This window comes from Sinocyclocheilus anshuiensis, unplaced genomic scaffold, assembly GCF_001515605.1.
Source record: "Sinocyclocheilus anshuiensis isolate Anshui unplaced genomic scaffold, SAMN03320099.WGS_v1.1 scaffold952, whole genome shotgun sequence".
Lineage (NCBI taxonomy): Eukaryota > Metazoa > Chordata > Actinopteri > Cypriniformes > Cyprinidae > Sinocyclocheilus > Sinocyclocheilus anshuiensis.
In genome coordinates, this window is record NW_015552656.1 from 828,665 (window position 1) to 844,446 (window position 15,782).

General features: G+C 34.9%; 1 protein-coding gene across 1 annotated transcript in view; it reads left to right on the forward strand.

Annotated features, from left to right (window-relative positions):
- The window catches only part of LOC107667272 (galactose-1-phosphate uridylyltransferase-like), a 122,684-nt gene that overhangs the window by 24,131 nt on the left and 82,771 nt on the right, over positions 1 to 15,782 (forward strand). The window contains exon 7 of the mRNA XM_016458902.1: positions 11,264 to 11,386. Within this exon, the coding sequence (XP_016314388.1) occupies positions 11,264 to 11,386 (123 nt within the window). The remainder of the gene's footprint in view (positions 1 to 11,263; positions 11,387 to 15,782) is intronic.

The window sequence follows — 15,782 nt, forward strand, 5'->3', positions numbered from 1 at the left end:
CATAATAAAAATGCAAACAGACAGACAGACACACAGAGATTCCTGCCTTTATTAGAGAGAAGAATATGTTCAGCCCCCTCCCTCCGAAGCTTCGAATATTCGGTGTTGATTACTACCGAAGCTTCGAAGCTCAAAAAAATGGTATTCGGACCAGCCCTAGTTTCCACAATCTGCTGGAGACAGTAAATGCCAGCATTCCAAAGTTCAAGTTTGGTGAACTCTGACCTGCGAATTTGGAGAAATTGCACTCACATCCAAATATCATTTATTCCTATGATTTGAAGCTGAATTTTCAGCATCATTACTCCAGTCTTCAGTGTCGCATGATCCTTCAGAAATCATTGGGTCGGGTGGTTCTTTGCATTAAAATTGTTTAAGGCACTGGTAGCTATGAATTATCCTGCTTATACCATGGTCATTTGCCAGCATTGACAAGCTGTTAATAATGTTTGCAGCACAATATTTGACTGGAAGGGGGAAAATGTTATTTTCGTCAGTTACGGCTCGTTAAATCTCTAGCATTCTGCCCGCTGCAAATCAGACACAGAGATGAAAGATGTGGTAAGATCACATTTATTTGAATAAATTAATTATAGCATTTATTTGAATCAATTATCGAGAGAGAGAAGGAGAGGGGGATGAAAGTTGCATGTATGAATTACATGCAATACAATGTCTGCGCGTCTCTCTCCACAAACAATGAATCTGTGAGTTTAGTTACTTAAGTGATTTTACCTCCTCATTGCTTAAGAATACAATACAGCGATCCAGTATCTAAGGTATTTTATTAATAAAAGTCGCAGGGCAGCATTGACAACAAGTTTCTGTGCTCCTGAATGTTTTTGTGTGTGCTCTGTGTGCGATCTCTGTGTGCGTGTGTGTGTCACTGAAAGCAGCACATTAATATAGAACGGTGATAAAACTGACTTGGAACTACCTGTGCATTAAAAGGTTTTAATGCATACCTGCCAGCCAATGAGAATTGAGTATTCAGACAGACCATGGTAACAGATTTATATTTATTTATTTATTTTAAATAGAAATCTTACATTATAAATTATAAACGTCATCAGAAATTACATTATAAATATATTAATGGACATTTTTGACCAAATCAATGCATCTTTGTTGAATAGAAGCATCAATTCTTTGAAGAAAAAGCTTAAATTATAAATGGTAGTGTACATATAAACTTTTATGCTTACAGTAAACTATAGTTCGCCTTTTATGCAATAAACCATGTGAATAGAATTTGTCACTTTTTGCCTGAGTTGGATTGTTTGAAAGAGGACTGACACCCTTAGGGTGACTTCTTTCATGATGGGAACTTCCTATTGCTTGAACCAGTGGAGATGTACACTCTTTCACTCAAGTTTTATGTCAACATGCTGCATCACACTGCTAGGAAGGAGATTTTGGTGTAAAGAGAAGTTTGTTTAAGTTATATAATAACATACTCTACCGGTCAAAAGTTTGGGATCAGAACGATGTTTTATGTTTTTTACAGGAGGTTCTTATGTTCATCAAGGCTGCATTTATTTGATCAAAAATACAGGAAAAAAAATAATATGTGAAATATTATCATGATGAAAAGTTAAAAAGAAGAGCATTTATTTAAAATAGAAATCTTTTCTAAAAATACAGTTCAAAAGTTTGGGGTCAGTAAATTTTTATTCTTTCTTTTTTGAAAGAAATTAAAACTTTTATTCAGAAAGGATGTGTTAAATTGCTAAGAAGTGAGAGCAAAGATTTATATTGTTAGAAAAGATTAATATTTTGAATAAATGCTGTTCTTTTTAACTTTTTATTCATCAAAGAATCCTGAAAAAAGTATTGCAGTTTCCAAATTAAAAAACATTACAAGTCTTACCGATCCCAAACTTTTGAGCGGTAGTGTAATTTCCACAAAATTTGATAAATAGCTGGTTGCCAACCAGTTCCCTCCTCCACTGTATTTAGAATTCCATAGACAGCAAATCTGACAGCTACATTAGTGGTTTAGTGGTTGATTGAATAAATTCACTGCTAAAAAAATACAAAAATTGAATTTTTTTTTCATAGTTTAAACATGAAATGTGTGTAGAACCTCTCAAGATCGAGAGATCCAGAGCTCACATTTTGTCCAATTATGAGAAGCAGCAGCAAACAACCTGACTTGACGAACAATTATGGTTAGACGCTGAAGAATAAAACGTCTTTATTGTCTTCTCTTTTTAAGATTCTATTCAATTTCCCAAACGCATTCTGGTGACGGCATCTCTGGTTTATCCCTGCATGAACGTACGTTGTGTATAATGTCGTCTTATCTGAGGATTTACATACACAGCTAGCAGTAGCGCTAGCAGAGAAATGGCAATGAGAGAGATTGACGGTCAGCAGTGAGGTGTGATTGACGTTCTCTTGGAACTCCTTCTCTTGAAGCCTTTCAAAACGCGAGTCAATCCGCCGCTCTCCTCGAGCTCCGATGCAGGCAGGAAATAAATAGTATACGCGTACGTCAGGAAACGTCAATCATCTGAACCATCTGTTAAGAACAGACGTATGAAAACTCTGGAGAACTGTAGCCTTCTCGGTATCGCCTGCGGGTCAGGCCTGAAAATCATAGCGCCACATGCTTCTTTTTAATATCTCAGATGTTGTCACTGCTAGCATATTTACTGACTGTGAGACGTGGTTTCTTTGTGGGTTTTTTGTGCTTCGCTGTTCTAGAGAGTGATGGACCACTGTCTGGCATTTTATTTCACCGAGGTTCATAAACGTGGCCTCTAGGGCCGCCGGACGTGTGCGTGAAGACTGCATGATTAGTTCCCCCTCCGTCCATCTCCTCCTTCTCGACCCTCCTTTATCACTCCTGACATTCAAATCAGCAGCCGGAATACAGAGGAGCTGCCGACCGCTTGTTTAAAGCAATGCCAGATTCCCATGGCCGCCCGGTATTATCTTTAAAAACAGAGAGAGAGAGATGGGCTTTATGATTTCACTGCCGCAAAGGATTTTATTTCATTTTAGATATTTAATTGGAATTCTTGGGAAAATGGACTCGATTAAACGAGTGTTTTTCTTTTTCGCCCCGTCTACAGGGACTTAATGTTTAATGCATAAGCACACCGGCCTCGTTTTCAATAGCTCTCAGAGTAAAGTGCTTACCCGTGTGAACTTTCCTAGCCTCAAAGGTTGCGTGGAGCTCTGAGGGAATAGCGCTGTCATTAAGTACGCATAACTAAAGGCCTTCATGTGAACAGGCAATTATGAAAACGATGATACTGAGAGGGCTTTTTTTTAAAGTAGTCATCACCTCAGGCTGGAGAACCTGTTGACTTGCTGTACCTAAACGCCCCACTAGACCACCAGAGGGCTTTTATCTTCAGTGGGTCTTGATCATGAAACATTAGAAGAATTCAATTCTGTGTAAATGCTTCGGAAAGCACAAAATGTGACAGTTTGGGAAAGAATAGTTCTACAACGGTTTAATCAGTAACATCAGTGACAATTAGCAACAAGACAAAGGTGAGCACAATTGAACTTTATGCAAATGAGCAGAATGACTACAAATTATTACCACAGTTGATTTAAAATGCCTTCTACTGACCTGCTATAACAAATAATGTCACATTTTACATGTATGCATTTAGCAGATGGTTTATCCAAAGCAATGTACAAAAGAGGAGCCAACAATTGTCACAATACACAATGCCAGGAATATAAAACAAATAGATTATAAAGCAAGCTGGAGAAATGTAGAGTTTGTTAGATTTTTGTAAGTAAATATTTTATTTCATTTCATGCCACTACAGAACAACAGAGAGGGTGAAGGTTTTGGAAGAGAAGGTAAAAGTATTCTCAGCACAGTTTTATTGTAATCTATTGTTCACTAAAAGTAAAACTATTAAAAATATATATTGAAAATAAATGACATTTGCATAGAAATATACAAAGCTGACAAAAGCAAATAAAAAATGACAAAAATGTAATCTAAAAAAAGAAAACTGAAAATATAAAATAAAAACTAATTCAAACAAAATTAAATAAAATATGAATAACTATTATAAGAGCATATAAATAATTCTAAATGAAACTTTTGCTTAATATGTAGTAAATTTTCATGTTTAATGGAGTTGGATAATTGTTTTTTTAGAGTAAATTTTTTTTTTTTTGCAAAACTCGCAACAAACTGTAACGGGCCAATCATAATCAACAAAGCTAATGAGAGCATTCTGGTTTAACCCTAGGGATGGGAATCATAAGGAAATTACTGATTATGATTCTGCTTCAGATTAATGATTGCAGCTTAACTGTTCAATTAACTGTACTCTTAGTAGTTTTGAGAAAGAAATATTTTTTTAAAAATGAAGCACAATTCCATTTCCAAATGCCTGAGTATTTTAGTAATTTCAATAATAAATAAATGAATTGTTCTTGCAAAATGTGTTTACATATAATTTTTTATGGATTTTTAACAATCTTTTCAGAGACCGTATGTGCTTGATTGACTAAAAAAGACCTGGCTCATAGTGTAAGAGTCAGTTGGTCATAATTTGTTTGGATTCTGGTTTGCACTGTATGGTTTTGATTCACTAAAAAAGTTTTAGAATCAATTTATTTGGGAATTGAACAATGTTAGTTACTCTGTATTTGTTTTTATTCTCTAAAAAGAGTGACATAAAGCTCATTTGGATTAGATTACACTATTTTGTTGGATGTTTATTATAAACTAAGCCATTAGTTGAAGAATCTTTCTACACACTCTGTATGTTTTGTGCTGTGGATTCAGTAGTGGTGTTGTGGCGGCACTGATATAAATGCAAGGAACATTATCGTAGTATTCAGATGTGATTTAGACACAGACATTTGCTCTGCTCATGTTTCATGAATGAGGCTTGATGTTACACAGTTTTGCACTAAGCAAATCTTAATTGCCTAATTATTGGTGAACAGCAGGTGTGCCTCTGCTCCACAGTTTCCCACAATGTCATGGAACACAGGTTGGAAAAACATCTTTGAAAAGCATCCAACAGTGATTCATATTCTGTAAACACTGAATCTTTCAGTCTTCTTTAACCCGGCTCCATTCATCTGCTTTTAATGCAGGCGCTGGCCACTTCTGAGCTCCCCTGTAGAAATCACCCTAAATATGATGAGGTGATTGGAGATGTGACCCACGAGTAATAACTCGTTTTCTTTTCAAAATCCTTCATTTTCAGAAATCCAAGCAAGCTCAGACATTTTGGCCCATCTCCTTGAGAAGCAGAATAAACACGGACAAACAAAGTGCTGCTCACTTCCAGATGCTTGTTGGAAATGGCTCTCATTGCCGAGGAGAACAACCTTGATTTTTCTCAAGTGTTATTTAATTTTTACTGCATTATAAAAGTGAACTGCAGGGTGAAAAACACGTTCCTAAATGAAGCAGCGATGTTGGATGTAGGAGATCTAATGAGTCATTTTCATTCTTTCTTATGATGATTTCAACACTCTTGGCTGCAAGTGTCTTGTTTTAACTCTAATGTTTCAGAGCACGCTAGTATGACTGATTCTCTGGGCATGATTTGGTTTCACGGCACTGAAGGTATTTAATATCCACATTAAATTAATAATTGACCCTATTTACTTTCTTAATGCACATTGCTGTTCTTACTGTACTTGATGCATATTGGATGCATGTTATTCAAATAATAAAATAAGAAATGTTATTAAATATAGTAATAGTAATATTAAAATAATAATAATATTAATACTTGTTATTATTTAGTTACATTAAAAAAATAAAACAAATAAGCAAATAATACGTTTGTCTTCTTAAAGTGGTCATATGATGTTGCTAAAAAGAACATTATTTTGTGTATTTGGTGTAATGAAATGTGTCTATGCGGTTTAAGGTTAAAAAAACACATTATTTTCCACATACTGTACATTATTGTTTCTTCTTTATGCACCAAGAGCTTGTAACACTCCCAAGAGAAAGGAAAAATTGAAATCACATCATATGACCCCTTTAAGCTTTAATTAAACTGTGATAACTTTTTATGCCCTTATTTTGACCATAAAAATAAAATGTATTTCTTAATTAATAACTTTAATAACTAAGATTAACAACTTAATAATTGTAAGTCGCTTTAGATAAAGGTGTCTGCTAAATGAAGAAATGTAAATACAAATATAAATGTTAATAATAATAATAAAACCAAAATTGCAAAGCGCTTTTTATAACATTTGAAAATGATGAAATTAAGACAGACATAATTAGTATTATTATTGTATTTTTACATTTGTAATGTAAAACTAAATTGCCATTACTCTTGTTCAATACACTGTAAAAATTATTAAAAAATTATTAAAAAATAAAAAAAAAATCTTAAAAAATAAAGATTATTGAAGTATGTTTTGCAAGAAAATGCTATTTCAGTCTTTCTACTTGTAAATTTAGAAATATATTTTTAATTCAGTTAGTCTAATTCAATGAAATACATGCATATTCTTTGTAAATATAAGTTATATAAGTTATAATAAATACTATAATATAATAAATAATAAAGTTTAGCAATTTCTGATGGTTTCTAGCACAAATCTTTCCAGTGTACTTGATTTTACAGTGAAATATTACAGTAGTAATATTTCTAATTTTGCTTTTGTTTAACTTTGTATTTTGATTTAGTAACAACAACAACAACAACAATAATAATAATAATTATAATAATAATAATAATAACTATTATTATTATTTTTATTATTGTATTACATTTGACCTTTTTATCTGAAAAAAATCACAAATTGATTTTTCCCCCCTCTCCAAATCGTGTAGCTCTGCTTGCTGGGTTTGAATTTCTAACTTTGTAAAATAAAAACCCATCTGTTAAAGCTAAGATGTCAGAAATGTGTCAGAAGATGTCAAAGCTAAGACGTGTCAGTTGTGTAGTTATATACCAGTTTTATTAGTCTTACAGAAGAACTGGGATGAGGATATTCAGTCGTTCGTGCCTTTTGATGAAAGGCTTCAGTCAAAAACTTGTTTAACCTGAGAGGTCAGATCAGTCTCAAATGTGCATTTAGAGCCGCAGAGCTTGACTTTAAGACCCAAATCAATGGTTCGCAAGAAAACTGAGGTCAAAGAATCTCTCAGAGGTACGTATTAGATTCTGTAGGAAGTGCGTGCTTTAAAAAAAAGAGTGTGGAAATACTTCTATTTGCAATCGCCGTTAACCCAGGAGAACTCGGTTCTCACAGAGAGTCTAATTAATCATTTAGCTGGAGAGCTCATTTTCACAGTTGCTTTTTTAAATTATTTTTGGCAGCAGGCAAACAGAAATTTGTCTCTTGATTATAACAACTGCTCCCTCGTGGATTATGATGGATTATGGAAACGTACACAAGAATTAGAATTAGCTTCTGGGTGATTGACTGTGAGCTTTAAACTTCTCCAGTCATGTCACATTAGTCAGGATGACCATGCACACAGGGAACATCTCACAGTGTTCACATTCATTCTGCCATTTATCACCACAGACACATTTTCATCTAGCTCGACTTGAAAAAATACATTATTTCTGAGCGTTTCATCCTGTTTTGTTTGCGATGTTGTCATCCTTTGCAATGATGAAAAGCTAGATGTATGTGTTGGAAAACTTTACCCACTGCTGTTAAAAAGAAACTTTTTATTAGACCTCTAAATGCGAAATTAATGCAGTTGGATGCATTTCTGAAACTTTACGTACGAGCAGAACAATCAAATGTAATTGAGTTTTTATTGGGTACTGAATGTGGTCTGGGGCTGGCAGGTGTATTGGCAGCTGATGTTGCTGGATTCGGCCTGTTGGTTTCGAATGGATGTTTGGATTGAACGTGCAAAGGCAGTGCAGGACTGTGACCTTGACATTTAACAAGCTCAAGTGTCTTTTCTTTTTCAGTCTCTTCTAGAAGATAATTGCCATATGGCTGCAGGGACTCTGCAAATTAAATTTGAGATAGTTTCTGCCAAAGAACCAGTAGGCTATAAGTAGCTATGTTTCATCACCCTGTTTTTATGCGCATTTTGAAGTATCGCATCAGAAACGAGTGATGGAAACGGCAAATTTCAAATAAAAATCCCTTGATTCGCAAAAAAAGTTTTTACGCTCGCTTGAGGTGGTTTTTGACTTTTGCAAAAAAAGGGTTAATGCGAATAAAAGGAGATGAAAAAAAAAGTAATGTGACTGCGCTATGGGACGGAAAAACCTAACCAGTGGACCAATCTCGTTCCTCAGCATCTGAAATGTTATGGTCATTTTGAAATGTCCGAGTGAAGTCTGTCATCAACGTATTTCTGTATAATTGACTCCCAGAACTGTTACACGACTGTGTTCCCAAACAGCAGCATCCACCTCCGAAAGCAATGACCACATTTATTTTGTTTCGTCTGCTCGCTTTGAGGCGCAAGTAATTTATTATATAGGCCTATGAAAATTATTATATTCAGGGGTTTCTCCTACTTTTCATAGTGATATATAGCCTAGCGCCAGTTCTACCAGGAAGTGACAAAAAAAGTAATGTGACTGCGCTATGGGACGGAAAAACCTAACCAGTGGACCAATCTCGTTCCTCAGCATCTGAAATGTTATGGTCATTTTGAAATGTCTGAGTGAAGTCTGTCATCAACGTATTTCTGTATAATTGACTCCCAGAACTGTTACACGACTGTGTTCCCAAACAGCAGCATCCACATAAATTCGCAACTTTGGATGGAAACCCGACTATTGATGCAGTACTTTCATAAGAATACATATAATGCATTACAAGTTCTTAAAGAGATAGTTCACCCAAAAATGAAAATTTGATGTTAATCTGCTTACCCCCAGGGCATCCAAGATGTAGGTGACTTTGTTTCTTCAGTAGAACACAAACGAAGATTTTTAACTCAAACCGTTGCAGTCTGTCAGTCATATAATGGAAGTGAATGGGAATCACGGCTTTGAGAGTCAAAAATGACTCATTGACTCAATGACTCAAAATGATACATTGATGTGTAAAGACACGAAACTATCGGTCTGTGCAAGAAACTGAACAGTATTTATATAGTTTTTTACCTCTGATTCAGAGAACGCGCTCAGGACCGTTCATGCTCACAAGGCTACAGTAAAATAGTGAAAAAGTTTTATAATTCAAAATAACTTTCTATCTGAATATATTGTAAAATGTAATTTATTCTTTTGATCAAATCTGAATTTTCAGCATCATTACTTCAGTCTTCAGTGGCACATGATCCTTCAGAAATCATTCTAATATGCTGATTTGCCGCTCAAACAAACATTTCTGATTATTATCAATGTTGAAAACAGTTGTGCTGCTTTATATTTTTGTGGAAACCTGCATTTTTCAGGGTTATTTGTTGATTAGAAAACATTTTGTAATATTATAAATGTATTTACTGTCAGTTTTGATCAATTTAGTGTGCCCTTTCAAAAAAATCATGGACACTTGGCCATTCAGTAAGCGGTTTAATTCACATTTATTGTCAAAAGTATCCTGGTTAGATTTCATCTTACTACACGTGCTTCATAGAATGACTGTTTCTTTAAATACTGAATGTAGTGATATTGAATGAACTCAAATTCATAATTAGTCTACTATGCACTATATGTGTAGATTTATGCTAATATGCAAGTACTTAAACAATTTAGCACCTCATGATATTGTCTTAATACCAGATCAGCCTATGCTACCTAACATCTAGTGTTAGCAACTAGCTAAAATAATTACCTTCAAGCTCTTGCCAAACTTTTCAGCTAATATTTTTAAAGCCATAATGAAATGTATTTTTCATTTAATCTAAATGTATCCCTTTTTGAGGTATCTTTACCTCAAGATTTACCTCAAAGTGTAAAAATGTAATCAAAATGGATCTCATTTGCTTTCTTACCCTGTTGAAAAAACCATCATATGCTGGTTAGGTATGTTTTGAAGCTGGGATGCTGGTTTGAGCTGGTCCTTTGCTGGTTTAAGCTGGTCCTTTGCTGGTTTATGCTGGTCCTTTGCTGGTTTAAACTGGTCCTTTGCTGGTTTAAGCTGGTCCTTTGCTGGTTTATGCTGGTCCTTTGCTGGTTTATGCTGGTCATGTGCTGGTCTTAAGCTGGTCGGACCAGTTTAGGACCAGCACATGACCAGCTAAGGACCAGCAGAAACCAGCAAAGGACCAGCAAAGGACCAACATAAACCATCTCAAACTAGCATCCTAGCTTCAAAACATACCTAACCAGCATATGCTGTTTTTTTCAACAGGGTAGTATGTTTTGTGCATGATTTGAATTAGATTCACAAGCATTAGCGTTGCAATATGTCAAGATGCTTTCAAAAGTGAACTTTACCTTCTTTAACATAGCTTTCCTACTTAAAGACAGAGTGTTTCAGCAATATTTCTCGACAATTTACTACAAACTCAAACTGAGAAAGTTGAAAGAGAACTGTAACAAGCTTCCAGCGTGTGCTAGCTGCATTAGCCGTTTTAGCATACACCTACTTGGAAAATCCATCTGAAATACTACACTATATCCACTTATTATTAACATACTGTTTTCGAAGTTTTATGAATTGGAATTAACTGCAAAATATTCTGTGGTAAATTCATGGTAAAGACCCTTGAGAGAGTCTTCCATGCGTGTGTGGCACTGCTTTAAATTGCTAAAATTGAGCGCCCAAAAACTCCACATCTCTTTGCAGAAAATCGCATTTGTCTCGGAAGTGAGTAATGACCAAGTTTCTTTCCTCAGGAAGATACGTTTGCGGAGAGCTCTTGTGGGAGCTCCGCTTTGAGGAGAAGTATCGGAGAAACAGAATCTCTCTCAGCAGCCTTTTTTGTTGAAGATGTATGGGAGACGGTGTCAGAACCCTCTCTGGGCAGCGCAGGGTGTCATTGGCGGCTGGAAAGATGAATGTTTTAAAGTGTCTTTTCCAATTGCTTTCCCTAAATCATCTCTATGAGGCTAAAGATGGGAGACATGTATGGCAAGTACCAACTCCACTATAGTTGCGAAGTTTAATTGGATGTGTTTCTGTGCTCTCCGTGCTTCGCTGGCTACATACTGTACTTCGCTATCAATTTGCATATGTTAAATACAGCTTTGCTGTTCTAGTTATTTCTATAGCTGGAAGGGATTTTTTGTGTGATTATGTGTGGCCGAAATGTTGTTTTTGTCCCTGAAAGCTGTTCTAAAGATTTTCCGTATCAACAGAGTCTGATTATCGAGACTCCCACACAGGTTTCACGTCTTTGTGCTATTCCCGTTTCTCTCTCCAGGTTTGGGCCAGTAATTTTCTTCCCAACGAAGCGGCGCTGGCGGAGCGCTGTCAGAGAGACTTCCTGCAGAAGCACGGAGAGCCTTTGCTGGTTCAGTATGCTCGAATGGAGGCACAAGCACAGGTAAAACACCCACATAAGACACAGTTCATAGCACTCAGCAGTCTGTCAGCATTAAAACTCCCTATAGATAGTTTGTAAAGGCTCTCACCACCACAGTGTGAGTGCTTCTGACAGCCCTGCTTAGGGAAAAACAGCATAAACCAGTCTAAGGTGGTTTTCTGGCCTTGGCTGGCCACCGAGCTGGTTATAAGTGGTTTTAAGGCGGTTTTGGGGACTTTTCAGCTGGTAGGCCTGAAGTCAAACCTTTTAGGACCCGTTTGAGACGTGTATACTAGTACTTAGTGATACTCCAACTAGGGTTGAGCGATAAAACAACATCATATTGAATTATATGACGACTTGAACACATGAACTTCATCCCCAGAGTTTCTCAGACAGTCACTTCTCAAGCTTTTCACCATTTCATTTGAGAAAAACTAGCGTCAAATACACGCTGAAGCTGAAAGTAAAACTATAAGACCTTCACAACAACCTGTCAAAATAAAAGTCTGGTTTAACTTGAAGAAATTATGACAGAAATGCATTACTATAGTGTACTAAAATGTAATTCTCAAGTAATAATAATAATTTTTTAATAATAATAATATATTTTTTATTACTTGACCTTTAGAGGAAAACAAAAAGATTGATCTTGTACAAGTGTATAAGTGCAGGTGGGTCAGTGACAATGTTTTTCTTATAATAGTTTTTATTATAAAACTTTAATTTGTACTTACAATTACTTTAATTGTAGTTACATTTTAGTAATTTTGTTGTACTTGTCATTATTATTATTATTATTATTATTATTATTATTATTATTATTATATGATTCAGAATTTTTATTTATAAGTTTTAGTTTTAGTTACTTTAGTACTTAAAGTTAAATGAGAAATGTTACCTTGGCAAGTAGTTGAAATAAATTAAGTTTACTTTTTTATTGATTTATTTTTTAATTAGTTTTAGTTTATTTAATTTTAGTAATTATAGTACTGAAGGGTAACATTAAATGAGAAATGTTACCTTGGGAACTAGGTAAAATAAAATAAGTTTATTAAAAAAAATGAAATTTTTGTCAAATGTCAAAAATTCATTTAAAAATCATTAACGAGTATTTTAAATAATAATAATAATTATTATTATTATTACTATTTTTAATGTTTTCGTTTTGGTTTAACTGTAATAACCCTGCAAGAAAAAGAAAAGGATGAATCTTTTCAAAATCTGCTATGTGCCAAGTTCTTCATGTTGGTTTCATGTGATTTTGAAAAACGTTTATACTATTTTCAAGAACAGTTTACATTTTATGACTCTAAAAATGTCATATGGTGTAACTATCAAGTAAAAAGTAATAACCTTTTCATAACACTTTGAATATATGCAAGTGAACACATCTTAATCATTTATTTATCAAAACAATTTTAAATATATATTTCAAGGCAAAGAGAATTTATACTAACATTCTGCAGTATTAGTTCAGTTGGTTCCCATTGAATTGCATAGTGTTTTTATTTTATATATATATATATACTGTGGAAGTAAATAGGGACCAGCAACTGAAGGTGAACTATCCCTTTAACCTTGCCTTGTCATTATCTGATATTTTAAGAGACTTTAGAGCCATGAGGGTCTGCAGTGGTCCTTGCTATGAAATAATTTCCTGTTTTATTTTATTGAATTTGTTTTCTGCATGTCTCTGCATGCTAGTTGCACCACGCAACCTTGATTTGGTGGACAAACATTTTTAAATATGTTTTAATAATGTTTTAACAAAACTTCTACACAGTTAAGTTAATTCATAAAATTACAGCAAACTACTTAGTAAGGTTTAATAATTTGTAAAGGATTTCCTTAACTAATTTTTTTAATCATGGAATGGGGAGTTTTTCTTTTTTTTTTACCCTGATATTTCTGACCCACCAAAAATAAAATAAAAAACATAAAACATGTTATTCATAGAAGAGGTGTATTCAAGTGCTTGTTTGTATAAATTGCATTAAGTGTTTTTGAATAAATTAATAGATCCATACCAAAAAGAATAAGATATACCCTCCTTCTCCTTGTTTATAGTATATTTTGTCTAATTTGATCATGCTTTTAGCTTGTGTAAGGTAGTATTCTCAAATGCGTTTAGCACGTTTAACCATGTTTAAATTCGTTCTGCTGAAATTCAGTGACAAAAATGCAGAAAAACTCCACAGATTCTGTCTAGGCCCGTCTATTACTGTCTGCCATAACAAGTCATCCTTTCTTGTTTGCTTGTTTGTGTTCTCTCTTGATTGCAACACCCCCTTGTAAAGTGTGCTGCCTGCTCACCCACTGCATGCTTTACAAGGGGGCGTTGGAGCATTAGCATACGTGGCTGAATCTCTAGCACGCTGCTGTGTGTCTCTGTGTGTGTCACCTGGGCCCTGATCATTATATTGCACTGGGCAGAATGCTGATGGCATGCCGAATCAGCAGGGAAGAGCTGAGCGCACACGGCCCAATTCGCTGCTCTCGCACTTCAGCGCAATCTGCTAGCCAAGCATGCAACACAACGAGAAAAAGCTTTCATTAGCATAATGAGGCAGACATAATACTGAACTTGGTTAAATGATAAGTAATCACGAAAAAGAGTGGGGGGGGGGGAATGAGTAGAAAGTGAGAGTAAAAAACGGAAAATAAGATTAACAGTGATGTGTTGTTTAGTATACATGCTAAAATGATTTTGTTTGTTACTAACAGCATTTGAACAGTTGTGGCTGCATTATATGGAACATGACAGTTCATAGTATTACATTCCACTTTAAACATTTTTATTAAAATCAATAAATGTAATGGATTTTAACAAACTAAATATTTATTTATTTGTTTGTTTGTTTGTTTTGTTAACATTATGTTCAGGGTTTGAAACGAACACCTGCCAACCTGCCAAATGTGGTGGGTAACGCTGTCAAATCACTAGCCAATTTGGTGGGTTTCTTATATATTATGTTCACTGATTCATTTCTTGGGCAAGTTCATTTAAGCCAAATCTGTGCAGATTTAGCGCAAATACTGAACTTGTGAGTCATCATCAACATGATTTCTAATTGCGCAGCATCTGCGCATATCTAGCTTACTTGAACACACCTGACAAATAATGACGTGGCAGGCACGCTGGTTTCCTTTGCATTGAAGCAATAACGAAGAGTTGAAAAATGACTGAAGACTCACTCCGTGTCTATACCAAATGCGAGCGGCGCGACAAAATACAATAGAAGCCATTATGATCAGTGATGCTGTCTACACTGAAAACTCATCTCTTTCGATGCTACTTGACTTCATCCTAAATAAAAAAAAATAAAAAATAAAAACTTGGGTGCTGGTCAAGTTGATTTCACGAACAAATTTGTCAAAGAGCTCACCAAAGTGGATGGGAGGATATATCTCCGCAATGCTTTAGCGCAGGGCTATTCAACTAAATTAATTTGAGGGCCAGATTATCAAACTGAACATTTGAAGGGGGCCAAGGGGGTGGGGGCCATCACGATCACTTTCTGGGGGGGCCTATAAAATTAGAAATTAAATTGAAATGCATATTTAGCAGTAAAATGAACTAATATTACCAATACCAAGATCTACAAAAGGTTAACAGAGTGCTGTCTGTCAATCAATTACAAAAATAATGAATTAATCACACATTTTTCTGTAATAATGATTAATCGCATATTTATACATTTATATTGTCATAATTTCACATTGAACTTCCAAATTAATGTAGAAACAACATAAAGATAGTATATTTTAAATATGTGTTTAATGGCATCTTTTTTACTAAGTAGCCTATTATTAATGAAGTATCGATACCAATACTGCTACTGGAGTCTCTATTATAATTGAAAGCCATTATTTTTAACATTTAATAGTCTCTGAAATATATGACAACTTTTAATTCAAGTGATTTTAAAACAATCTTCACAAAAACTATAAATTGTATTTGCATAAACTATATTGGTTAATTTTTATTCAAGCTACAAAAGTTATTCAGCGACTAGAGCAGTCGATTTCTCTTTTTCCTTTGTTCTTTGATTTTCATCAATGACAGACTTTAGCAAGCCTCACTTTAAAAGCAGCGCTGTCTCTTTAAAACCTGACACACATGACGCAGATCTGACACACATCCAATTTTCTCCCAACTCTTTACGGTCATTTAAGACTTTGTAACTCAGTTAAGTCTCTTAAGTCAGTTAAGTCAGAGGTAACTCGCCAAAACCGCGCATTTTGACAATTGTGTGTTTTTGTCAGTTGAAGCGCTACTGGCAGTCTGTCTGAAGTGTCTCAGCGAATGTGTACAGCCGAACGCGCAGCCTTTCAAACTATACTTCATTTTAGGGCTGCACGATAAATCGCATGCGATATTTAACGCGCATCTTGTCAGAAAGCCGGTTCTGTA